This window comes from Triticum urartu, chromosome 2A (genome assembly GCF_056163025.1).
Source record: "Triticum urartu cultivar PI428250 chromosome 2A, HENAU_Tu73, whole genome shotgun sequence".
NCBI classification, from domain to species: Eukaryota; Viridiplantae; Streptophyta; class Magnoliopsida; order Poales; family Poaceae; genus Triticum; species Triticum urartu.
In genome coordinates, this window is record NC_141874.1 from 740,062,187 (window position 1) to 740,086,547 (window position 24,361).

General features: G+C 43.5%; 2 protein-coding genes and 1 pseudogene across 22 annotated transcripts in view; 1 reads left to right on the plus strand and 2 right to left on the minus strand.

Annotated features, from left to right (window-relative positions):
• Positions 1-461: 461 nt before the first annotated feature.
• LOC125538318 (uncharacterized) lies at positions 462-8,889 on the plus strand. 20 transcript variants are annotated; one of them, XM_087545348.1, is made up of 12 exons: positions 462-992; positions 1,519-1,567; positions 1,647-1,734; positions 1,826-1,903; positions 2,015-2,181; positions 2,476-2,662; positions 2,788-2,923; positions 3,044-3,110; positions 4,220-4,397; positions 4,598-4,685; positions 4,972-5,023; positions 6,130-6,389. In XM_087545348.1, exons 1-7 carry the CDS (start codon positions 465-467, stop codon positions 2,867-2,869), a joined length of 1,179 nt encoding a protein of 392 aa, XP_087401474.1. In that variant the 5' UTR covers positions 462-464; the 3' UTR covers positions 2,870-2,923; positions 3,044-3,110; positions 4,220-4,397; positions 4,598-4,685; positions 4,972-5,023; positions 6,130-6,389. The 20 variants fall into 20 exon arrangements, with proteins under 20 accessions (XP_087401474.1, XP_087401469.1, XP_087401468.1 ...); XM_087545343.1 differs by lacking the exon at positions 4,972-5,023; XM_087545342.1 differs by lacking the exon at positions 4,220-4,397.
• Positions 8,890-9,032: 143 nt separating this feature from the next.
• On the minus strand, positions 9,033-15,475 carry LOC125540245 (WAT1-related protein At5g64700-like). Its single transcript, XM_087545362.1, has 9 exons — positions 15,103-15,475; positions 13,033-13,204; positions 12,859-12,921; positions 12,218-12,334; positions 11,775-12,015; positions 11,544-11,702; positions 10,961-11,112; positions 10,053-10,142; positions 9,033-9,763 (listed from the first exon to the last, which is right to left on the minus strand). Exons 1-9 carry the CDS (start codon positions 15,197-15,199, stop codon positions 9,715-9,717), a joined length of 1,140 nt encoding a protein of 379 aa, XP_087401488.1. The 5' UTR covers positions 15,200-15,475; the 3' UTR covers positions 9,033-9,714.
• A 4,045-nt stretch (positions 15,476-19,520) lies between these two features.
• Positions 19,521-24,361, minus strand: part of LOC125538319 (WAT1-related protein At5g64700-like) — a 28,574-nt pseudogene continuing 23,733 nt past the window's right edge. The window contains exons 2-8 of the transcript XR_015615293.1: positions 22,713-22,884; positions 22,555-22,617; positions 21,911-22,027; positions 21,497-21,736; positions 21,212-21,370; positions 20,610-20,761; positions 19,521-20,054 (exon numbers count right to left, since the gene is read on the minus strand). The product of XR_015615293.1 is annotated as a WAT1-related protein At5g64700-like (transcript). The remainder of the gene's footprint in view (positions 20,055-20,609; positions 20,762-21,211; positions 21,371-21,496; positions 21,737-21,910; positions 22,028-22,554; positions 22,618-22,712; positions 22,885-24,361) is intronic.

Here is a 24,361-nt window from a genome sequence, read left to right on the forward strand (position 1 = left end):
CATGCAAATCAAATGGAACCTGCAGGTTCCAATCCCTTGTTGGGTCGAGTTTTCCATCCGATTCCTGTATGACAAGAGAAGGGCCCGCTTCCATATGTTGTGGCCAACAACACTACATCAATCTGATCCTGCAGACGAATTTTCATCGTATGTGTAGCAACTCTCATCTAACATATAAAGCCTCCTATGGTACCCCCTAAACCAGCGCCATCTGGGTTTCAAAATCATCCACCCCGCACGTTCTGCCTCGCTGTCCACTTCAAAATCATCCACCCCGCACGTTCTGCCTCGCTGTCCACTTCAAAATCATCCACCCCGCACGTTCTGCCTCGCTGTCCACGGTACTTGTACTTTTAATCGCGGTGGTAAACATCCAGCCGTTTGTTTTTTTGTACGGTGCATAATCGGTCCAGGAGCAGCTGACGAGTGGGCCGCGGTTGTGTGTGGGCCAGTCTCGCAGTGGGATGAAGGGCGCGTGCTTTTGTCGATGGAGATCAGGGGTGGGTCGGTCGTGGGCTGTGGCCAATGGATCGTGGGCTGTCAGGCCCCTTCTTTACTTTATTTACCGCGGATCGAACGTGGATCGACAGAAATATCTCCCTCCTCACCCCCTTTCTCTCCCTCGTCTCTTCCCATCCCGCTCCTCTTCTCCATGCCGCCGCCACCGCCGCTGCTTCTCCTCCCTCTCGGCCGCCTGTCTCCCCCGCCTCCAACACCTCCTCCTCTCTTTGCCTCCTCACCCAACCAGCACAGCCAGACCACGCGATGTGGACGAGGAGGCAACAGATCGGGAGGCGGGCAAGAGGAACCAGGCGGTTCTCCTTCCATGGCCGGGCCTCGACCAGCCGCATCTTCCTCCTCCCAGTCCGGCGGAGAGGAGTGGCGGATCCGCCTCCTCAAGCGAGCAGGGGCGCACGGGGATTCGATCCAGGGATCTCCTTGCGAGAGGCCGCCACCGTACCGACTCCAACCTGCAGCATGTTCCAACTCAGGTTTGTCTTCGCTCTACTTGGTAGGCCACTGGCAGGAACATGTACGTTGATGTATTTGATGTGGCTAATTGCAATCTCTAGCCTTCCTACCATCCTCCCCTTTATCCCTCTTGATATGCGAATTAGGATTCTAGCTAGCAATGCCTCACTATGCTATGTTGCAGCAAAACAATGATATAGATTTGAAAAATTGATAATCAAGTATTACCTTCGTTTCAACAGAAAATAAATGGTTGGTGAACAAATATATATGTACAAAAAGTCTGCACAAATAGAATCTTCGATGGAAATACGCAAAATAATAGTCCTATGCATACAAGATACAGTACTGTGTGCCATAGATATAGCCTAAAATCTAACTCTGAGTCTCTAGATATTGTGAACCCGTGCTTAATTATAAAACTTGTGAATCAAAATCACTTGAGCAAGTTTCAGATTTATAAATATACTCATGCTTTCCAATTAACGATCCCAACTAAAGCACCAAGAAATATATCATGTTGACAACTTTACTCCTTGCTTGCAGAAAGTGACAGTTATACAAGAAGAACCAGATGCCACTGAAGATGCCAATGGTAACCATGTGTCTCAGTTTGTATTATATATGGGTTCTTTATGCTTGCCTTTAAATCCTTCTTAATTTTCCCTGTGCAGTCCAAGTAAGCATCGCGAACTGCCATAAGCATCGCGAACCACTCGAGTATCTTCATTCCCTGTGTAGAACTGTTCAAGAAAAGCACCTGTAAAACCAAGTTCGTCTTTCGCTCTGCAAACCTGCTCAAAATAGTGGTCGTCCATTGAGACTTATTACTTTATTGTTTCCCATGTCTCAGCAGCGTGGAGGAGCCGGCTTCCCGTGTCAGAGTTGCGTGTACTTGCGGGCTACTTCACCGTCACCAGCCCATCTGTAGGTATGCTAGCTCCTCCTCTTCTCTTCTTTGATGCAAATGCACAAAAGGAGAAGCTCAAATCTGGAGAGTAGCCAATGAGATATAGTTTTAAATTTTGTCTTTCTGCTGTAGTATTGTAGGGATGGACATATGGATTGAGTGGTACCCACCTGAAAGATACACATCTCAGCAGCCAAGAACTTCAATAAAAATGTATATCCCAACTCCTTTTATAATCTTGAATGCTTCTCGGTCAACGTCGGTGTCACTTCCAGTCTTGGATGCTACCAGGATGCCAGGTGCAAACTTCATGGAGGCATAATGGCTCTGTACTAGCTTTTCTTGATGAATGAAAGCAGTGATGCTGATATGGACTATCTGAACAATCCACATTCAGTTTAACTGATGTTACTTTGCTTGAAATTTTGAGATTGAACTATTAGCTTACTATCAGGTCTGCACCATTCTAGATATCATCTTGACTTTTAACTTCTCCAAATGCAACATTGGATAACATAAATAGGAAAAAAAATCAAATTGTGAAACTGTAAGTAATAGCTTCACCTGAATATTGATCTGTTGTGTTATTGCAGGGAAGAGGTATGAAATTCTCAACTTAGGAAGGAACATACAACCTGTAATGTGTCGATCACTAACTAATAAACAGGAGTCTGATGTTGGAAAGAAGCAACTGGTACCAAAGCAAAAGCATCACGACTCCCCTTACAAATCAATGAAGTGTTCTAATTCTAATTCTGGCGATCTAAGCACCGGTCCAAGGTGATTTACCTCTTCCAGCCACTTTCAGTTTGTTCCAATTCAGTCCCCTCTGAGTTTGTTCTAAAAGAAAGTTCTTGTTAGGGATTTGAGTTTATCCTTTTAATTAACGTGTGCTCGTGCTAAAGCAGCGGCTCTCCCTCGGCTATGCCTGGATGTTCGAGCTGTCAGTGTGGTACAGGAGCAGCAGCCACCACCGCTGCCAAGTAGCTCCAGCAATCACGTGCTCACTCTTGCTTCACAGACTATGTATGATCAGTTCAGGTGATTTTTCCTCGGTGATTATTGGCACCCAGGATGTTACAATCTTATTCATGATCTGATAATTAGCTAGGAATTTTTGAATAGGATTTTAATCAGTTACTGTTTCTTTATTTTGTCCAGAAAATTGGAGGTTTTAGGATCTTTGGAAGTTTTTTGAGGCATCACCCTTCTTGTCCGCAGTTAAAAGGTGTGTGTGTGAGTCTGAGAAAAATACTTTTGCTTTACTTATGTTTCAACTTTGGCAAGGCATGTTTGTACAGGTAGTAAAAATGTGATGCAAATGTTTCTTTTACTAATTTGTGGATTTTGATAGTAGAATGTTGTTTTGGGCTGGTGCTAAGGATCATTCAGTTTCAAGGAAAAAGATATATGTGTGGTTTCTTTGCTTTACAGAAGATGCATTATATGATGTTTTCATTTTGGTAACCATAAGAAATTTTACATTTGATGGTGAATTTCAAAATTATTTTGTTTGGATTCTGAATCATGCTAGGCAATGTCGTCTTTGTAATAATTTAAAAGGGGTGCTAGGCAGAACCAAGCCATCCACGTAGGCTATGAATAGTGCAGCGAGCGAGCGAGTGAGCTGGCAGCGACTAAAAACCTAGCTTCCCCACCCACGCCCATGACAGCACGCGACCGTCCCTCCTCGACCTCCCTCCTAGCTGCCCCCCCCCCCCCCCCTTTCTCCTCAAGAGAAAAGCCATGAGTTGTTTTACTGAGAGAGAAGAAACAAGTAATATCACATTCTGAAGGTTCATTTCCTTTTATATGGGTGATGGGTCCTTAAAATTGTAAGCATTGCAGTTTTCTAACCATGTACATGGGTGGTACGCAGCTAAGCACTCAAGCTATGATTATTGTTGTATGTATGGATTAATAGTGGTAATCACTGTTTGGTTCAGGCCTTGAGCAGCTAAGATAACTCAAATGTGTACGCTCATTCAAAGTAACTGATTTACCTAAAGAACTTGATTGATGATCAGGTGTGCATTTTGTATGCATTGGAATTAGATTCAGAATGCATGATGATTGGTTTCTTCTGTGTTCATATAGGAAGTAGCTTCTCATGCGCCAACATTTTTTAGGTGTGTTGTGCTGAGGAAATCTTATGCTTCAGTGCGTACATTTCGGTTGTGTTTGTCTAGAGTTTTTTTTTTTGCTTACAGGACAAAATATTCCTATTTACTTTGATTCATCTATTTGTAGCAAAAAACTATTTCTTCGTGCATAAATATGTTGTGTTCATTATTCGGGTCAAATGAGTGAGACCGTCGTTTTTGTATTGGCTTCAAGGGAGGATGATTTGCTGTGTACGTTTCATTTTCCATCAAGGCCATCATGTCGTCCACTCATGTACATGTCATTCTCTGCTTTTAAACAAGTGTCGAGTGTAACCGCTAGCATGTGCACGAAGACAAATAATTCTCAAGGCACTGGCATGACTGGAGGAAAAGAGGTTCTGTGACTCAAGGTTGGGTCGCCATGTGTATATTTATTTATGTATTCATATCCATGCTTGTGTGGTTTTCTCTATTTTCGGTAGCCAGTCGCATGCCTTCTCCTTATTTGCTTTGTCAATGTTCGTGTGTGCCCAACTCAATTGTTGCTGCTTTTATGTATGTGCTTTCTTATGTGGCAGATAAACTCTTGCTTTAATATGTGCACTTCCAGGTTTGACGCAGTACAGTGCGGGGGAGGCGGTGTCCTCTGCAGCTAGGTCTACTTGCTGGCGACCTCACCATCACCAACCCATCTACAGGTATGCTAGCTCCTCTTCTATTAATGCAAAAAGGAGATGCTCAAATGGATTGAGTGATGCCCTTCTGAAAGTATTGCATTGATGGACATATGGATTGATTGGTAGCCCCTTGAAAGCTACACAGATCTGAACCAATAATTTTAATAAGAATGTGTATCCCAGCTCCTTTTATAATCTTGAATCCTTCTCGGTCCTACTAAACTGTAACTCATGTTTCTTTTTGGAAACAATATTTTGGACATATACTAATTAAGCTAGCTACATGGGAACCTTTTGTTCTGGCCAGATTTGATGATTTCTCTCAATATACTGCTGGCGATGTAGTTGGCAATGATTAGGTGGGCAGTTCTTCGCATTGCATTCTGTATTTAAGTTTGGACAATTGGCTGCTAATTTATCATGTGAATATGTTCTCTCTCTGGAGATGAAGATAGCAAATATTTGTTATATTCTTATCCAATCAGCTCACACCATTGTTGTGATCAACAAAAGATTCAGAACTTCCAAGCTCTGTTTTTTCTTGCTAGCTATGAAGGTGATACTTTAGTAAAAGGTGCATACAGTACTAACATTTTTGCTATCTTTATGCTCCTCCATATGGATGGGAACTAAAAGGATGATGATATTATTCTACCTTTCAATATTTGGTGGTGCATATTTAAGAAAATCACTGCTAAGCATGTCATTTTCTAGAAAGGCGCTTGACTGGAATGTATATGTATATAGTTAATAAAATCATAGTGACGGATTTTTCAGTTCCTCTATTTAGATTAGAGGCGTCTGCATGCATATTAACCAAGTGATCAGTCTTTCCAGCTCAAAAGAGAAAGTGACCGATGTTTTGGCATATTTTCCTATTAGGAATAAAATGGATATGCCCATGTGCATATGCACACAGATTTCAGGTTACAGTGTAATTAGGAAACAGATGATACCTCATTGTGTAGTCTTGGTCTGAGAAGAGTGGATATACTTGGTGAATATATATGTTCCACCCGACCATTAATTTCAGAGAAAAGGACATGCACTTCAGTAGCAAAAATTTGATTGTTATGTACTATCTGTAATGCTAAGCATTTATTTGCTAATATCTCCTCATCTGAATTTGTATTTTGGTCATTTGGCCTTTTAACTATATGGGCATCTGCAGATGGTCTGAAAAGCAAGATATGCTAGAGATAATAACTATACTTGCTGCTCCAGATGGACTAAGAATGGAACCATATCCTAGGCCTACATGCTAATATTGTACACCAACGAATGCTTCACTTATTTATACTTAATCAGTTGTGTAATAATAAGCGCGATATTAGCTTCTGTATCCATCTTAATGGTTAAAATACTTTTCTTCAATATGTGACACATTTGCTTCTGTTTCCACATGTCTTGCTTCATGATATCAACATTGTTAATCGTTTATCTTTATCTTTCTTTCCCTTTACAGCCTACTTGAATGGATATGGTTCTTGAGAGGCCATTTCTTATGCATCAGGCCCTGAAGGTGGATGTTGCTTGTATGCTAAGCAAGGAAGAGGCATGCCCTACCTGGCAGCGACCACCTTCCACTCAAGGGATATAGCACTATCATTTAGCACACACTGTTCCAGGAGAAACAATAATCATGAACAGAAACAGTAACCAACAATATCCCTACTGACCGGCGCGGCTCCACCAACGATCCATCAGCCCCTGGTACAGAAAGAGGTGATTCATCACTTGCTATACAATCTCTTTCTCTATTTCCTTCTGATTCATCCTTGCTTTCCAATCTCCTTCTCTATTTCCTTTCTCCTGACTGTAGTATCCTCTTCAATCTCAGATCCAGAAGCTCACGCATGGAGGACATGGACATTGGTATCGTCTGTGACGAGGGTTCCCCAGGATCAATAGCGTCAAGGACAGGAACGCCTGTGCCCAATGTAATATTCTAAAAACCTGTTATACTCCATTCATCGTAGAGATAGCCTCCTGCTCCCCCTCTCTTACTCACGTACCTCCTCCTGCCCCCCCTCTCTTACTCACGTTATTGGCCCCTAATTTGTGACTTTCCTACGTTATTGACCCCTAATTTGTGATTTTCCTGAACATGACACCTTTTCTTCTCCGGATCTGCATTCCACCTGTAGTAATTGTGAGATTATATATGTATTCGTGTTCATTCTTAATTTAAACTAGACCTAGCTGTATATACTACAAAATTTGTTAAACATGCGCTGGGCAGGTTTCCATGATGAGTTCGTAGCCTTTATGAAGTTCTTGCTGATTGTTTTCTGTAATCATCGCTCATTTCTCGTCTCCATAGCACAAAATTTGATTCTTGCATCTAACCTTACCGGCGTGTTTACTGAACTTTGTATATATGAATTTCACCTCGTATTTTCTTCCTGGCTTGATAAGAACTGAACAATACAATTTGCTTTCTCGTGTCCAGTATTCCAGATTGAGTAATGCTAGAGATATGCGACCCGTAGACCGGTTTATGAAATTCTTTAGGTGTATTTTTCTTTCATGTACATAGCTAGAAATTGTTTGATATACATTTTATAAGGATAAACAAGGCTTACTGTACGTAAGGCTTGATACTACCCCATTTCAAATAACTAAGGGAATCACTATTTCTCAAATGCAAGATATTGGTTTATTTTATTTTGTATGCCATGTTTTTTGTTTCAGTTCTTTGTTTTTTCAATCCATTTGCTTTCTTGCAATCTTCGTGATAACAGAGATTTGAGAAGGATCTGTCTCTATAGCTGTAGATGATAACTACATAATTATTTGTTCTTTCTATGTGAAATATTTGAAAACCAAATGCAAATCGTTGCAATATTTAGCCTTCAGTACTTATAATGCACAAATATAAAATTATATTTTGCTATTATGTTCTTCTATTCTAGAATCATTTCCCTAATCTGCCTATTTTGATCATGAAATTAAGTCAATTTCTTCTACTATCTTCATGTGCTTGCGGATAGGATTCTGAAAGCTTATAAACTTATTTTCAAAGCTTGCCTAATAATTTTATCATATAAGTTGAAATTCAGTAAAACATTCCCACTTGACAGTGATCTATTGTTATTCCCTTAAATGTTGATCCAAGTGTCATAAATGGCACAAGATGCAGTTTTGATTAGATTTTGAGTGTGAAATTTATACTGTCTTGCGGTGATGCATGATGTTATTTATTTCATTAGAGAAAGATAAGTGTTAACCTATTAAGTTAATTTGGGTGACGGATTTAATGCTTATGTTAATTATTTGCAGTTTATTTACGGGAGAAAATAGTGGTAGTTTATTTATTGTCATTGGTTAAGACTGCTGCTATTAGATCTATATGGTTGCGGTATATCTTCAATTATTTGCTAAATTGAGGGATTAATGTTCCGCTATTAGGTTAATTAGGCTAGCAGCTTTTAGCACTTCTCATCTATTGGTTCAGCTATTATTTTCTGAGAAAAGAAATTTACCCTTGCTTTGTCCCTACAGGATAATGACTACCTGATAGTGATTCCTTATGCTCACATCTTTGGCCTCATGCTGCAAGCTCTAAAGCTGCCCCCTGCAACTTACCAGCACAAAATATACCCAGGCGGAAAGAATCGTGTGATAGTGACTTTCATTTCTACTTTGGAATTGCTAGATGGTTCACTTGTCCCGAGTTCTATACCAGGTGCAATCTTAGATAGCTATGAAGATGCAGAAGACAGTGCTGCTATGGAGGCTATTAGATTCATGGAGAATGCATATGGCAAAGAAATGAGGGGCTACCACTACACCCATGTCAAGAGGCTAGAAAATCAAGTGACGCACCTGGTCAAATGGTTGACTTCATCCAATGAGACAATCAAGAAGCTGCGCAAAACATGCTACTACGCTGTCAGGTACATGAACTCATATTCTGCCCAGATAGAAAACACAACAGCTGCTCGCCACCTGAAAGGTCAGGACAACACCAAAGGAGTTATGAAAACAGCTCTTGCAAGCATCGAAGGACTGACGCAAAGGCTACGCTACATTGCTATGAAGTTTGAGCAGCGCCTTGAAGCAACCAGAAACAGTTTCTGGTAAACTTTGCTGAATGTATCCTGGATAGCGTGCTTCATCGGTTACCGCAACAACCACCTTTTGTTTCATATTTATCAGACCAGCATCTTTCCCATTTTGGACTACTCCGAACAAGATATGTATAGACTTTAGTCCTCCCTTGCTGCCTCTATGGTGAAAAGTAGTCTATGATGTAGTTTACGATCTTTAGATTTTATTGTTGTCTGTATAGTTAAGAGCGGTTTACCATCGCTTATTGTATATATGTGAAGGTCTCCTCTTCTACTGTTGTTTCACAACACTATGACCGAAGGAAACAACCTTTCCTTTTATCCATGCTTTCACACTAATGTTTGCATTAAACATTCCCTGTGATCATATCTGCAGCACTTACAAGCTCATATTAAGATTTCCCAATCGATCCTGTACACATTCAACCAATGTATATAAGCTATTCTTTTTGAACAATAATAGGTTAGAGCATACTCTCACACCGATTAGCTTACATTCGGCCTTTGCGCCATTGGCGCAACGGGTCATCTAGTGTAAGAAATGCAGAAAACATGATAGTAAACACAGCTTACTGCAACTAACTTCACCAAATAATGTTACTGTACCACAACATACAAAATACTAGTTCAACAAATTACTAACACCGTGTTTGACCATGTTTCCTACTAATACATAGAGGGCACATTTTGTGACGTAGACCCATAACACCAAATCACCAATTTGTGCAATTGCGTATATTCTCAAGTTGAAGATATTGTCCTAGGTGGCATCACAATACTATAATCCGATAAGATACATACCTTGTAAACTAGGGTTTTACTTCATTGGAAATCATTAACGCACCATGAAACATCTTAGGATTGGTCAAATCATTTTAGTTTACTATCTCACATGTTAAACATAGTTGGTTTCAACTGCTAATTTGAAGCTCATTAGAAACTTGTTTCCCCAAAATTAAGGACCAAATCCTGGATCCTCACACTTTGAGTTGTGGGTAGGTTGCGCCTGAAGCTTTTTCATTGCTTCTTGCAGAAATGAATGGATCAGAAAGGGGGCTGGGTTCTATTTCCGGGCCGATTAATCTCAGGCCGTATAGATACTCGCACGATCAAAAGGCAGCCATTGAAAAGTTGGTCGATGAAATGTTAGCAGCTGCTGTGATTAGGCCAAGCTCAAGCCCTTTGCCCTTTTCAAGTCCTGTACCTGTAGGTAGGATGGGTGGGAGTTGGCGATTGTGTATAGACTACAGGAAACTAAATAGCCTTACCATTAATAAAAATATCCCATTCCTTTCGTGGATGAACTCTTGGAAGAGAACATGATATCATCTTCACATTTAGCTCTTTGGCCTTTCCGTAGAGGTACATATACAAACCACTGAAAACCAAAGCACTACCCAACAAGCTGCCATATAACAGTAAAATGTATCACTTACGGAATAAAAGAGCATGTAAAGATTAAAATAACTAACAATCAAACTATGGTATATGATGTAATTCTAGTGCAACAATGTATAACTAAATCACAACATTCATTAAGCTACTGTGATAGCCTGGCTTATTAGGGATGATAGACTACTCATATCAATAAGGAATTCCTTCTTTTCCGGGAGCCCATTCGGATAGAACTCCAAAGTTAAGCGTCCTCAGCTTGGAGTAGTTTCAGGATGGGTGATCGACCGGCAAGTTGCTCCCGGGTGCACATGAGTGATGACAAAGTGCGCAGAAAAGTGGGGCCAGTCTAGATCCCTCCAGGAGTAATGACCACCGGCGGGTGTGTCCGGGACGTTACAGCTACATTGTTCAACATTTCCGTTTCATCATACGTTAAGGTACAATTTTTCACTATCTCTATTCCAAACCACTAGGTGGGACACTGCATTAACACAACTCATTAATTATACATTCATTGATCATATGGATCATAAGGCATGCTTCACACGTAGGTAGATACACCATGATAAGCACAAATATATTTAAGCACCATTTTCTTGAAATTAAATAAAGGAACTTTTATATTTGTCACAAGAATGATTTTTTCCCAATGCTATTGTGTCTTCAAGTCATGATTTATAATTTTGTGTAACTTGATTAGATAATGATAACTACATTGAGAATATACACACCCTAGGGATAGAGACGTTATGTCCAATTATAATACCTACACATACATAAAAAAAAGCTTTCAATGTGAGTCCAAATACTAGACAAAAATACACGTACCTCCCAACGGTGATGCTTTCTCCTAGCAATAAAGCCCCAAGGACCATCGTGAAAACAATCGATAATGTGCTGAACATTGGTGGAAAAACAGGACCTCGCTTTTCCACAGCATAGAGATTTAACCAATACTTGGCGGCTGTGCCAAGTGCAGCCTATGTTCCAAATCAAGTATGTGAGACATTATTGCCTATTTTTTAAACTATAAAGTTAAGAAAAATATAGAAAGAAATATTTTGAATATTGAATATCATGAAGTAGTTGGATCTCAAACCATATATGATGTCCTCATAAGCAAGTTTTTACAATTTTGATCTAAGTTAACATTTAACTTCTAAGAATGATATGCCCATTGATTCTTGTAGCTAGAATAAAGGTTGAATACACCACAATCTCTAACAACTATTATCCTTACAAGCTATCCATATCTATGATGAAAACATATCTTGCTCGGGTTGCTTGATAAACTAAGATTAGCTTATAAATGTAGTGGAATTATCAACTAGATCTGAAAATGTGGAAAGTAGTGGAAATCATGCAATAGTAAGAGATTTCTAAAATTGAGCAGATTATGGAAACGACTTACTGAGTAGACAATTGTTAATAGTTGAATGTTCCATCCTACTTGCCAAGCAAGTTTGTCTCTTCTCAAAAATATTCCTATTGCGCATGTTTGCAAACCACCTAGAACACAGGTCAACACTGATGACCAATGTTTCCACGGATACACCTTTAAAACTTTCACCTGCATTATTAGAAACCCTTCGTTATAGATACAAGACTTAGTCTAAAGCCACCGTATCAGAATTGGACATACCTGTATGGGGTACCAAAAAGCATAGCATATGCAATCACCCAACAAAAGTAAGGTGCCTCTCAAATGGTGGCGTCCTCCGGCTACTCCATTAGAACTCTTAGTGATACCTCTTATAACTGGAGACCAGAGATGCAGTTCCCTCCCATTGTATAGGCTTATTAATAAAGCCCCTCCAAAGCATACCAATGCACCAACCACCTTCGCGCTACCTTCCTTGGATTTGAGGCGCAAGGTCTCCATGCTGCAAAATATATTTTGAAATTTTATTTTTTAATCTCTAGGATATTAAGGTACATAACTAAGTTGTTTATTCGTGGAGACGGACTTACTAATTAATTAGTAGAGGAAAGCAGGATTTGGGGGGGGGGGGGGGGGGGGGTCCCATCCTACATTGGAGATAAGGAGTTACGGTGTTGTACGTCGGAGGAAAGGATTTTTTTTACCCAAGCAATATTGAAAGGACAAAAGTGAAGAGCGGAGTTAAACCGGAGAAGATCACACCATAGGAAGCAGTTGTGTCATGTAGCCCATAGTAATACATGGCCATAGGCAACGAGTACCTATACAATGTCAAAATATCACTGTCAATATCAATAAACATTATTCCTTAATCATATACTCAAAGAAAAAGAAACTGTATCATACTTGACATTTGGTCTATATAATAAACTATGAAATTGATTAAACAAAAGTTGTGCATCTCAACCTGTTAATTTATTTTGCAATTACAAATGAATAAAAAAGGCATAAAACATTCGATGAAGAATCTGGTACACAGGTTTTCCATATGTCCGAGGAGGATTTAAAAAAAGTGTTAGCATATGGGGGTTAGAGAATCATTCAGGTCCAGTTTAAGCTTTGTACTTGTGTCGAGTGAATTAGTTGGCTAATGTATGCTTGGTCATCTTCAGACCGACGTAAAACCACTTCCCCAATTCGGTTGATTGATCTTTTATGACAAGATACACATATATAAACAATGAACACAATATAGAGTTTAGAGGATAAAAAACAAACAAACTACCAAACTAATTATATTATGTTAGTGCAAAGGTATATAAGATAGTTCATCGAGCGTATATACCCGACAAAAGCATTGATGAAGAGCCAACCAAGAGCCTTCTTATCCAATTCTTTCCACTTCCCACTGCAGATTTGTCAAACATATTATTGAGGCAATGGTTAAAAATTATATTATTATTTTCCATGAAAATAATAGGTTTTATTAGAAATAATAAAGATAAACAAAACTCCTCACCTTTCGAGGAGCAGGGCAAATGGCAAGATAAAAATGGCACCCAGAAGGCTTCTATAACAAAGCAATGAGAATACAAACATGCCGCTATCAACCGCTACCTTGCCTAGCAGTATAGTTCCTGTGTTGAAGAGCTCCACAAGGACCACACAAACAGTTGGTTTCCACTTGCTTCCTGTGCGGCAATTTCAATCACAATATTAAAAAGTAGAACTTGTCAATCTCTATTTCATGCCAGAACCACATATGAGCTACATATAGTTGCACCTACTAGATAAATACTCGTATTACGTTGTGAAGCACAAACACAGATAAGATTGTGTATCCCATGAAGGACGCGCCCGGTACATAGATACATGGGGCATACACTCAACCTAAGTATTTTTTTTTCATTGACATAAACATTAAGATAATTGTCCATAGGTTTTCAAAGGTATGAGCACAAAAGAGCACTGAGTTTTCCACTCTATATTTAGTAGAGGTTGCAGATATTGCAATGTACTTTCCCACTTTACTTAGGTTATCAAGCTGAGCTTCGCAGAATGGATGAGATTTCAAAATGTGCGGACTAAGAGCATCTACAGCCGGGTGGACCAAATCGGCCTCAAATGCCCGGGTTGCCCGCCCGGTCACTGACAAGTCACGATTTTTTGACCCAGACGGGTGCCTCAAACGTCCGGGCTGTCCGGCACCCCTCATATCCAGCCCAAATATGAGGGATCCGGGCGTGTTCGCCACGTCAGCTCGGCCCACCACGATCCCATGCTCGTCCTCACATTTACCCCTAATCCGGAAACCCTAGCTCACTCCGCTCTCGCTCCGTCCCTTCTTCTCCCCTCCAATTCGACCCATCCGACAGCTCCGGCGACCATGTCGAGCGCCGGCAGCTGCTCTAACTCCAACATGGACATCGACGAGGAGCTCGCCCTCCGCATTGCCCTCAAGAGGTCCAAGGTGGACATAAGCGGCAGTTTTGGATTTGTAGTGTCGCCTCTCCCCCACCGGCGCAGCGAGGACACCAGCGCTGGCTCTTCCCGGCCCGCGCGCAGCTCTGCAAGGGTTGTGCAGTCCGCCTCAACCCCATGTCGTCCCCTGCCCCCCCCCCCTCGGCTACTGCTCCCTCGCGTGGGCAGCGTTGGGTGCTTGTGCCCACCCCGCCGGCACGGACACGCGCCGCCTGCCGCGAGAGGCAGCGGGCAAGGGAGAGGGACGACGGCGGAGAGCTCTGCCCGCCGCCGCCGCCGTAGGTTACCGGTGGAGCCCGACGAGGACGAGAAGCTCCTCACATGGGTCTACTGTCGGTCGCTTACGACGGCGGAGACGAACGCTCGGCAGCTCCGCCGGAAGAACGCGAAGGCTCTCTGGCTTGCCATCGAGCAGTCCGAGCGGGAGGCGAAGGAGAAGGCGACAGAGGTGGCTCGGCTGGCCAAGCTCAGGCGCCAGCAGGACCGGGCCGTCTAGCGCCTGAAGGGCCTCATCATCGTCTCCTCCTCCTCGTCTGACAAATCAGACGATCCTCCACCCAGCCGCCGATGGCCACAGCTGCGCCGGCGACCGGAAGGGGAAAGGGCCGTCCCGAAAGTGGCGAAGTTCAATTTCATTTCAAGTTTTAGATGTAGTATAAAGTTGTCCGTCGTTTATGTGAACTTTGGTGGACCTTTGAACAACCGTTCGTAATCTTTTGGTGAACTATTGTGCTATCCTATGTCTGATTCTATGTCCGGTCAGCTGATCTATGTAGTTTCATCGACGTTGCATGATTTAGTATGGATATAGGGGTTCGGATATGAGATACATGGATGTGGACGATGGGATTTGACGGGTGCTCGGTCAGTGCTTGCGGACGCGTCCGCGGACGTTTGAGAGGCCGAATTTGCCAAGTCCGGTTATAGATGCTCTAACTTCTCAAGGACTGAATTCCAGCTGCTTTCAAGCAAAACAACATAAACTTTGCACCAAACAAAGTACGGCTAGTACTTTCGAAGTTGATAGAATAACAACTTTTAAGCTATAGCTGCTACGCACATGGTACACTTTACACACTGAAAGGAAACAGTGGGTGCATGCATATGCCTTGGACTTGGATGGTGGCGTCCTGGCCGTGGACGGCAGTAGCACACACCACGGTCGTGCCACGGCCAACGCCCTTCGAAGTCCAGCTCAAGCCCATATCAGCTCCAGCGCCGACGCCGCCTCCGGGTGAAGGGTTGGGGAGCGCAGCTGGCCGGACGGCGAGCGAGAGGTGGCGAGGGCGAGGGAAGAGACGGGCAAGGTGGGGGTAAGCTTGGACGCTGCCATGGCAATGGTGCGAGAAGGGAAGATGGCTGGCGGGGCATACATATCGAGTGACAAGTTCGGTTCACTGGCCAGTGGATACATGGGTCGAATTAGTAGTCATGGACGGGAGACCTCGGTTTTGGGACCGTTTGTGAGCTGCATGTGCGTGCATGAGCACGTTTTTCGTCCAGGAACCGAAGCCCGATGAGCAGGCAGGTGGTGGGCGTACTTAATTGCCACCGAATCGTTGATCGTATCAGGCGCGGTCGTCGCTTACCGACACTTGGTACACGCATGCACCCGACGACGAGGCGAGTCGTCGGGGCGGGGGAGAAGATGCGGCGATCGATCGCACAGTGCTAGTGGCCACCGGCGAATGGCGATTGCAGTATGTACAGCCGCCGAGAGACAGATAGTCTCTGCCAGCACGTCGATCGACCGGCCCCAATAATTGATAACTTGGCCCATTCGAAGCTCAAAGGAACCGAAATACTGTACTCCCTCCGTTTTTATTTAGTCCACATATTAGCTTTGGTCAAAGTCAAGCTTTCTAAACTTTGACAAAGTTTATAGACAAAAATATTAACATATGCAATAACAAATCAATGTCATTAGATTTATTATTGAATATAATTCCACACCATATAAATTTGTTATGGTAAATATTTATATTATTTTCTATAAACTTGATCAAACTTTAGAAAATTTGACTTCAGTCAACTCTAATATGCGGAATAAATAAAAATGAAGTGAGTACATGCACCGGTGTAATTCATTGGAGTTGGATTGGATGTCATGTCATGGACGACCTCGATCTGAGAGCTTTTTTGGTCCAAGAACCGAACCCGATGCACAGACAAAGTGCTAGACTAATTATAGGTACTGTAGGTTCTTCTAATTAGTACCTCCAGATCGTTAATCGTATCAGCGCGCGATCTCTGCTTCCCGGCAACGTGTTCCAAACTGCGGGCGGGCTGGACGCGACGACCATTCCATACATCACATAGATCTATTCCCTCTGTCTTAAAATATAAGAGCAATTTTAAAACTAAATTAGTGTCAAAAACCGTTTTTATATTATGGAATGGAGGGAGTAGTTGCAATCGGTGCTACAAGGTGAAGCTGATGTAAAATGGACTTTTTTCTATTGCGGGGAGATGTAAATTAAATTTTGTGCCTTAACACACATTATGACAACGGACAACGTAACAAATTTTAACAAATATAGCGTAACTGTTTTGAAAGTTTGAAATTCACATGAAGTGCAGCCGTTGTGGAACTTGGGATGGGGCAGGCTGGGTGACGGCGTTTTGATCCCCTCCGCCGTGAGCACGGACGCGAGAACCCCATCGAAGAGCAGCGGATAGGGGGAAGGAATAGAGCACGTAACATGCAACCCAGATCCGATCTCGCCGGCCGCGGAGGCAGCCGGAGCACAGACAATAGGGCGGTCGCCGCTGCCAACGCTGCGTACATCGTGGTCGCGAGTGGTCTTCATTTTCGCATCACAAAGCAAAAAAATTATGTTCCTTTTGTGAGGACTGGGCTTTGGATCCCTGTAGGCACCCCACTCACATCTCCCTTGCGTACATGGGCTTTGATGCGCGTCAAATTATTTGCTTGGCTAGCGATTCAAGACCGATGTTGGACGGCTGCATGTCTCTCTCTCGTCAAGGGCCGCCTCACGCTCCGAGCTGTGTACCGTGCGATCAGGCTCCTGAGATTATGCATCACTTGCTCATCGGTTGTTCTTTTCGGCGCGTGTTCTGGCATGGAACTCTCTCCGCCTACATGTTAGCAATGTCCCTCTCGGCTGGAGATGATGAGTTCCTTGACTGGTGGGCGTCATCTACGGTGGCTGCTGCAGTCGGTCTCTGGAGAGGCCTTGCCTCGCTGGTTATTCTCGTTGCTTGGTGCATCCGGAAGCACTGAAACGCCATCCACCTTCGACAAGGAGCGTCCGACTACTGTGCGCCGACTCCAACTCATCTGCGATGAGGTGCATGCCTGGGCTTCTGCCGGAGCCAAGCGCCTAAGAGCATCTTCAGCCATTGGCCCCCCAGGAGGGGCTAAAAATCGCCCTCGAAGCGCATCGGCGCTAAACCATACACTGGGGGCGTGATGCCCCTGTCGCGGCGTCCACGTTTTTTTAGAAAATTCAAACACAGCACAAACATAGCTCAAATTTAACGCAAACATCGACGAGTTCGTTCAAATTTAAACATATTTTACAAAAAAAAAAAAAAAACTAGCACGGGCTGCCCCCGCCGTCTCCATCGCCGCTCGCCGCCCGCCTCTGCAGTTCTACATGCCGAGGAGGCGCCGCGTGTAGTCGCCGCCGCCGCCGCCGCCGTCGTCGTCGTCTCCGCCGCCGCCGTTTCTGCTGCATCCCTCCCCCGGTTGGCGCGGCGGGTTGGACGGTCCGGGGGTGTCGTCGTCGTCGTCGCTGTCGAGGACCACGATGCCGTGCTCGTCCTCGCGCCCACGCTTGCGGACGGCGATCTCCTCCAAGGCCCGGGTCTGCCGGGTCATCTCCGTCCGGAGGTAGTCGTCCCGCGCCCACCATAGGGCGCCCTCGTCGGAGAAGTCGCGTCGGGCTATCTCCTCGTACTCCGCGGGGAGGCCGGGCTCCGGCTTGGGCTCGACGAGGACGAAGCGGCCGGGGGGGGGGGGGGGCGGAGTCGTCGATGCGGACGCCGGAGCTGCGGGTGCGCGCGCTGACAGGCGTGTCCTGGGGCTCCGGCTTGACGGGGCGGAGGCAGGGAGAGCCCGACGAGCGGCCGGACGAGGAGGAGGACGCCCCGGGCAGCTCCATGCGCCTCGGCGTCTAGGAGCTTCCACGGCGGCGTGAGAAGGACGGGGGAGCGGGGTACTCGAGGCGCGGCGTGTTGCCGCCCTTGATGTACTCGAGGACGGCCTCCAACGTGCGGCCAGGCACGCCCCACCACCGGCGCCGGCCATCGGAGTTGAGCCTGCCGGAGGGCACGACACCGTTGGTGGCCTCGAGCTGCTCGACGTGACGACGGCAGAAGTAGGGCTCCCAGAGCGGACCGTCGGGGACGTAACGTGGCCCCTCCCTCGCCGCCCGCGGCAGGGACGCGCGGATACGTGCGATCTCCACACGCCGCGCCGCCCGGGTGGGTGGTGGTGGCACCGGCACGCGGCCGGTGCTGATCCTCCAAGCCCCGGGCACCCGCATGTCCGGTGGGACCGGGTACTCGGCCTCGAAAAGGAGGCGAGCCTCGTCCTCGTGAAGATGGCGGCGCCCGAAGCCATTCGCCGCCGCGCCATCGCTTGGAAAGCGCTCGCCCATTTTTCTGAACTGGAGACGGCGAGAGGAGGAAGGGGGAAGAAATGGGCGCGTCGGCGATGGAGTGTCTGTGCGTGCCTCCGGCGCGCTGGTGGTCGGCTTATATAGGCGGAGGCGCCGCGTGGTAGGCTTGGCCGGCGCGTTACGCGTGGCTTGATGGCGTGGCGGCCGAGGGGACGCGCGTCGCCCGGCCTTCACTGCGCCGCCTGTGAGGCATCAATGGAGGCTGACCGGCGCGGCAGCGCGGCAGCGCGCAGCTTTGGCATTGATTCGCCGCGGGAAACGAGGCGATGAGGACGACGAAGCGGCGAGAAGAGAATCGAGTCGCTGACGCGGCTGGCCCGTGGCTCTTCGTGCCCAAAACGATTCGCCCGGCGTCCCCGAGTGACCCCCAGCGCGCCGCGTTCGGGTTGGGTCCGCCGGCGTCAATTTTGATCCAAACCGCCGAAAACTGGGCACTTGGGGGCGTGACTGGACCGATTTTTTGACACCGGCGACCGAAAAATCGCCTGAAGGGCCTTCTTAGAGGCGCGGCTGGAAATGCTCTAACTGCTATACTTCCGGAAAGACATCCCTCACATCCCTAAACGCTTATTGGGGCTAAACAACCCCTTATTTCCTCTGCTCGCTTAGGTCTAGTTACGCATGTGTAATCAGGCCCTATCTATGAATGAAATGATACGGAATTGCGTATTCGTGGAAAAATATGTCGGAGATGCTTAGGCATTGGGCGTCCAATGAGGCACTAAGGCAGTAGTTTCGCAAGCAAAGCAAATGGAACCTTGGGAGGTTTCGATCCATTGGTTGGATTGAGTTTTCCATCAAAGGTAAAAAGATATATAAAGATGATAACAAACACAGCTTGCGGCAACCACTTGAGAAACAAGAATGCAACACCGAGACACGAAATTCACCAAATAATGTTATTGCATCGTTACATCAAAATATTAGTACAAAAAAAATTACGCCTTGCCCATCGACATGTCCTACTAATATATTCACACGTTTCGTGATGGAGACACCATCACCCAAATCACCACTTTGTGCAATTTCGTGCATTTTCTCAAGTTGAAGATATTGTCCTAGCGAGCATTATAACTACATAATATGATAAGATAGATACCCTGTAAACTAGTCCTTTTCCTCGCTAGAAAACGTCAATAAACCATGACACATATTAGGATTGGTAAACCCATTTTAGTTTACTACCTCACATATTAACCTGAGTTGGTGTCTAAATGCTAATTCTCAAAGCTCACAAGACTAGTTTCCCCAAAATTAAGGGCGAGATGATGGATCCTCACACTTTGAGTTCTGGGTAGGTTGCACCTGAAGCTTTTCATTGCTTGAACCTGATGTCATCGTCACGCGTAGTTCTTTGGCCTTTCCATAGAGATACATATACAGACCACTGAAAACCACTGCACTACCCAGCAAGCTGCCATATAACAGTAAAATGTATCAGTTGTGGAATATAAGTGTTTGTAAGTGTAAATACTAAAAGAACCAACAGTCAAACTATAATATTTGATGTACTTCTAGTGCAAAATTGTACACCCAAGTCACAACACATTTGCTAAGGTACATTGCCCGGTATTTCTTTTTCGCAATACATTAAGCAACATTTCTTTTTCAATATATACATTCAAAACCACTAGATGGCCACAGGGGCCACATCAGGAACAGAACACATCAATTACACTGGCTATATCACTCATAAGACTCGCTTCACACGTAGGACATACATCATGATAAACACAAAATATTTAAGCATCATTTTCTTAAAATTAAATAAAGGCACTTTTATATAGGTCACAAGAATGATTTCTCCCTAGGCTATTTTGCCTTCAATCATGCTTTATTATATAATGGTAACTACGTGAGAATACCCACCCTCTAGTCACAAAAATTGTACAACTATAATACACACATATGTGTAAGAAAAACTAAAATATTTGAATATAAGTGCAAATATGAGACAAGGTACACGTACCTCCTAACCGTGAGGCTTTCTCCTAGTAATAATGCTCCAAGAACCATGGTGAAGACAACCGATAAGGTGTTGAACATTGGTGGGAAAACGGGGCCTCGCTTTTCCACGGCATAGAGGTTTAACCAATACTTGGCTGATGTGCCAAGTGCAGCCTACATTCCAAATCAAGTATGTGCCACATTACTGCCTATTTTTTTCAACTATCATGTGACGAAAAAAACTCAAAACACATGTTTTTAATATTCAACGTCATGAAGCAATTAGATCTCGAACAATATAGGAATTCCTCATAAGAAGGTTTTGTCAATTTTGAACTAAGCTAAAATTTAACTTTCAACAATGATATGCCCATTGATTTTGATAGCTAGAATAAAGGTTGAATACACTGCAAAATAATATCTAACAAATACTTTCCTCATAAATTCTTCTATATCTACAAATGAAAATCTATCTTGCTCGGCTTGCTTGCTTTTTGCTTGATAAACTAAGATTAGTTTATAGATATAGTGGAATATCAATTAGATCTGACAATGTGGAAAGTAATGAAAATTCATTCAATAATAAGGGATTTTGAAATTTGAGTCATTCTGGAAAAGACTTACCGAGTAGACAATTGTTAATAGTTGAATGTTCCATCCCACTTGCCAAGCCAGTTTGTCCCTTCTCAAAATTATTCCTATGGCACATGTTTGGAAACCACCTAGAACACATGTCAACACTGATGACCAATGTTTCCATGGGTAAACCTTTAAAACTTTTACCTTCATTATTAGAAACCCTTAGTTTTTAGCGGTCAAAAACGAGAAAAAATTGAAATCATGTTATGCCACTTAGGGTAATATAGATCCAAGCGTTAGTTAAAAATACCATATCAAAACTGGACATACCAGTACAGGGTATGAAAATGCATAACATATGCATTCACCCAACAAAAGCAAGGTACCCCTCAAATGGTGGTGTCCTTCGACAACTGCATTGGAACTCTTAGTGATACCTTGCATAACCGGGGACCAGAGATGCAGTTCCTTTCCATTGTACAAGCTAATCAACAAAGCCCCACCAAAGCATACCAATGCACCAACCACTTCGCACTGCCCTCCTTGGATTTGAGGTGCAAGTTCTCCATGCTGCAAAATATATATTGAGATTTCTATTTTTTTTCTAAACCTCTATTGATTAAGAAGTTGTTTATTTGTAGGGATGAAGTTGCTAGTATCGTGTGGTAGCACCCCCTAGTTGTTGTATTCTACATTGGAAGAAAGGAGTTATGGTGTTCTCAGTTGGAGGAACGAATTGTTTACCCAAGCAATATTGACAGGACAAAAGTGAAGAGCGGAGTCAAACTTGAGGAGATCACGCCATAGGAGGCGGTTGTGTCATGTAGCCCATTGTAGTACAAGGCCATAGGCAATGAGTATCTATACGAAGTAAAGATATATCATTGTCAGTATCAATATACATGATTCCTTAATCATATACTCAAATAAAAAGTAACTATATCACACTTAACATTTGATCAATATAATGCGCTATGAAATTAATTAAACTGTAGTTGTGCAACTTAACCTCTTAATTCCTTTTGTGGTTATGAAGAAACAAAAGGAATAAGATATTTGAAGAATCTGGCAGAAAAGTTTTCCATTTATTTTGAGGATTTGAAAAAAATGTTAGCATATGGGGGTTGGAGAATCAGTCGGGTTCAGTTTAAGTTTTGACATGGAGCCAATGTGTTGATTGAATTAGTTGGCTAATGCATGCTTTGTCATCATTAGACCAACATATAACCACATCTCCAAATTGGCTGATTGATTTTGACGGGAACATAGGACAAAATGCACATATATAAGCATTGAAAAAAAAACATAGAGTTTAGAGGAGCAAAACTACAAAACTAATTATTTTATGTTAGTAAAAAGTATATAAGGTTGTTCGACGGTGTATATACCCGACAAAAGCATTGATGAAGAGCCAGCCAAGAGCATGCTTATCCAATTCTTTCCACTTCCCACTGCATATATTTGTCATGCATATTCTTGAGTCAATGGTTAAAACTTACAATATTACTTTCCATGAAAATAATAGATTGTTTCAAAATAATCTCACCTTTCGAGGATTAGGGAAAATGGCAACATGAAAACGGCACCTAGAATGCTTCTATAGCACAATAATGAGAACACAAACATGCCACCATCAACTACTACCTTGCCTAGCAGTATATTTCCTGTTTTAAAGAGCTCCACAAGGACAACACACACAATGGGTTTCCACCTGCTTCCTGTGCGGCAATTTCAATCACAATATTAGAATAGAATTCCTATTCCCACGCAAGAGTTTTACTTAAATCTTATATACTGTGAGAGAATGAATAACTACGTTGAGCAAAACGTGCTAATACCGTCGCCCAAGTGAACTATGTAGTAGGATTTAAGTAAACATATTACATAACAATACCATTACTCATGTTAGAAGTAACACACATCACCCCTCCCCCAAAGTATTACCTCGTCAATCTCTAAATTCATACCAAAACCTCATGTGAGGCTCATATACTTGCACCTACCAGATAAATAATTCGCTCTGAAGCATGAACATAGATAAGATTGTGTTGTATCCCATGAAGAACACGTCTAGTGCATGCATGCATGGAGTATACGTGCAACAAAGGTATCAATTTTTCATTGGCATAAACTTCAAAGTAATTGTTTTCATAAATATGAGCACAAAAAAGAATGAACTTTCCGTTGTATATTTAGCTTGCAGATGTGGCAACGAACTTTCCCACTTTATTTAGGTGATCGAGATGAGCTTCTAAGAATGGATGAGATTTTGAAATGTGAGGATTAACTTCTCAAGAGCTGAAATCCACCGTCTTTCAAGCAAGAAAACACAAAATTTGTGACAAGCAAAGTATGTATGGTACTTTCAACAATTTACACATCCAAAAGGATTGGGTGCACACATATGTAATACTCCCTCTGTTTCGAACTAATTGAAATTCCAGATTTGTCCTATGTCAAACTTAAATAAGTTTACCAAGTGTATATAAAAACATATCAACATCTCCAAAACCAAATTGATATTATAAATCTTAGTAGATTGTTCTATCGATTTGTTGATTTAGGACAATCCTAAAACTTATATTATTTTGGAAGGAAGGGAGCACCTGCTTGGACATGCTGGTGTCCTGCTCATGGACAGAAGCAGTGCACACCATGGCCGTCCCATGACAACGCCCTACGAAGTCTAGCTCAAGCCCATGTCAGTTCTAGTCAATGATGTCGGGCAAACGGCTGGGGCGGACAACTGGTTGAGCGAGCGGCAGGTAGCGAGGGCGAGGAAAGTGTAAAAGGATTAGAAATGAGAGGATTGGCGTAATGTGTTGTGTGTTGTATTAAGCCTTGAAAGAACAAGACTTGGATGGCAAGAAGCCTCGTAGCCATAGCATTGCAAACTACAATGTTGTGGATGGTCAGACTGGAGAGAAATCAAAGGTAGAAGCCGATAGGCTGACATCCGCCCATAGTCGTAGCGGGAGTATTGTGGACAGTGTCGCGTTACGGCTCATTGACTAGAGAGGAGGCGAGGAGTTGTTCAAGCAAGGTCATAACCATTTGTTCCGATGTCAAGGTAGTTGAGAGCTTAGGATAGTGTAGCCATGGTAGATGTAGACGTGTGAGAGATGTTGTGGTCGATCTCGAGTCGGGGTTGCCGATGTTTGGGTAGTCGCGGGCGCAAGGAAGCGCCATTTAATC

Bases quoted from the DNA above. Each gene is read 5' to 3' on its own strand.
- LOC125538318 (XM_087545345.1), top strand. From the start codon at position 465: ATGAAGGGCGCGTGCTTTTGTCGATGGAGATCAGGGGTGGGTCGGTCG. The intron at 1,904-2,014 runs GTATGCTAGCTC...TTTCTGCTGTAG, and splicing joins CGTCACCAGCCCATCTGTAG to TATTGTAGGGATGGACATAT. The intron at 2,663-2,787 runs GTGATTTACCTC...CTCGTGCTAAAG, and splicing joins GATCTAAGCACCGGTCCAAG to CAGCGGCTCTCCCTCGGCTA.
- LOC125540245 (XM_087545362.1), bottom strand. From the start codon at position 15,199: ATGGGCTTGAGCTGGACTTCGAAGGGCGTTGGCCGTGGCACGACCGTG. The intron at 12,016-12,217 runs GTAAAAAAAATC...TATATTTTGCAG, and splicing joins GTCCTTTCAATATTGCTTGG to CATGGAGACCTTGCGCCTCA. The intron at 11,113-11,543 runs GTAAGTCGTTTC...TTTGGAACATAG, and splicing joins TATTAACAATTGTCTACTCA to GCTGCACTTGGCACAGCCGC.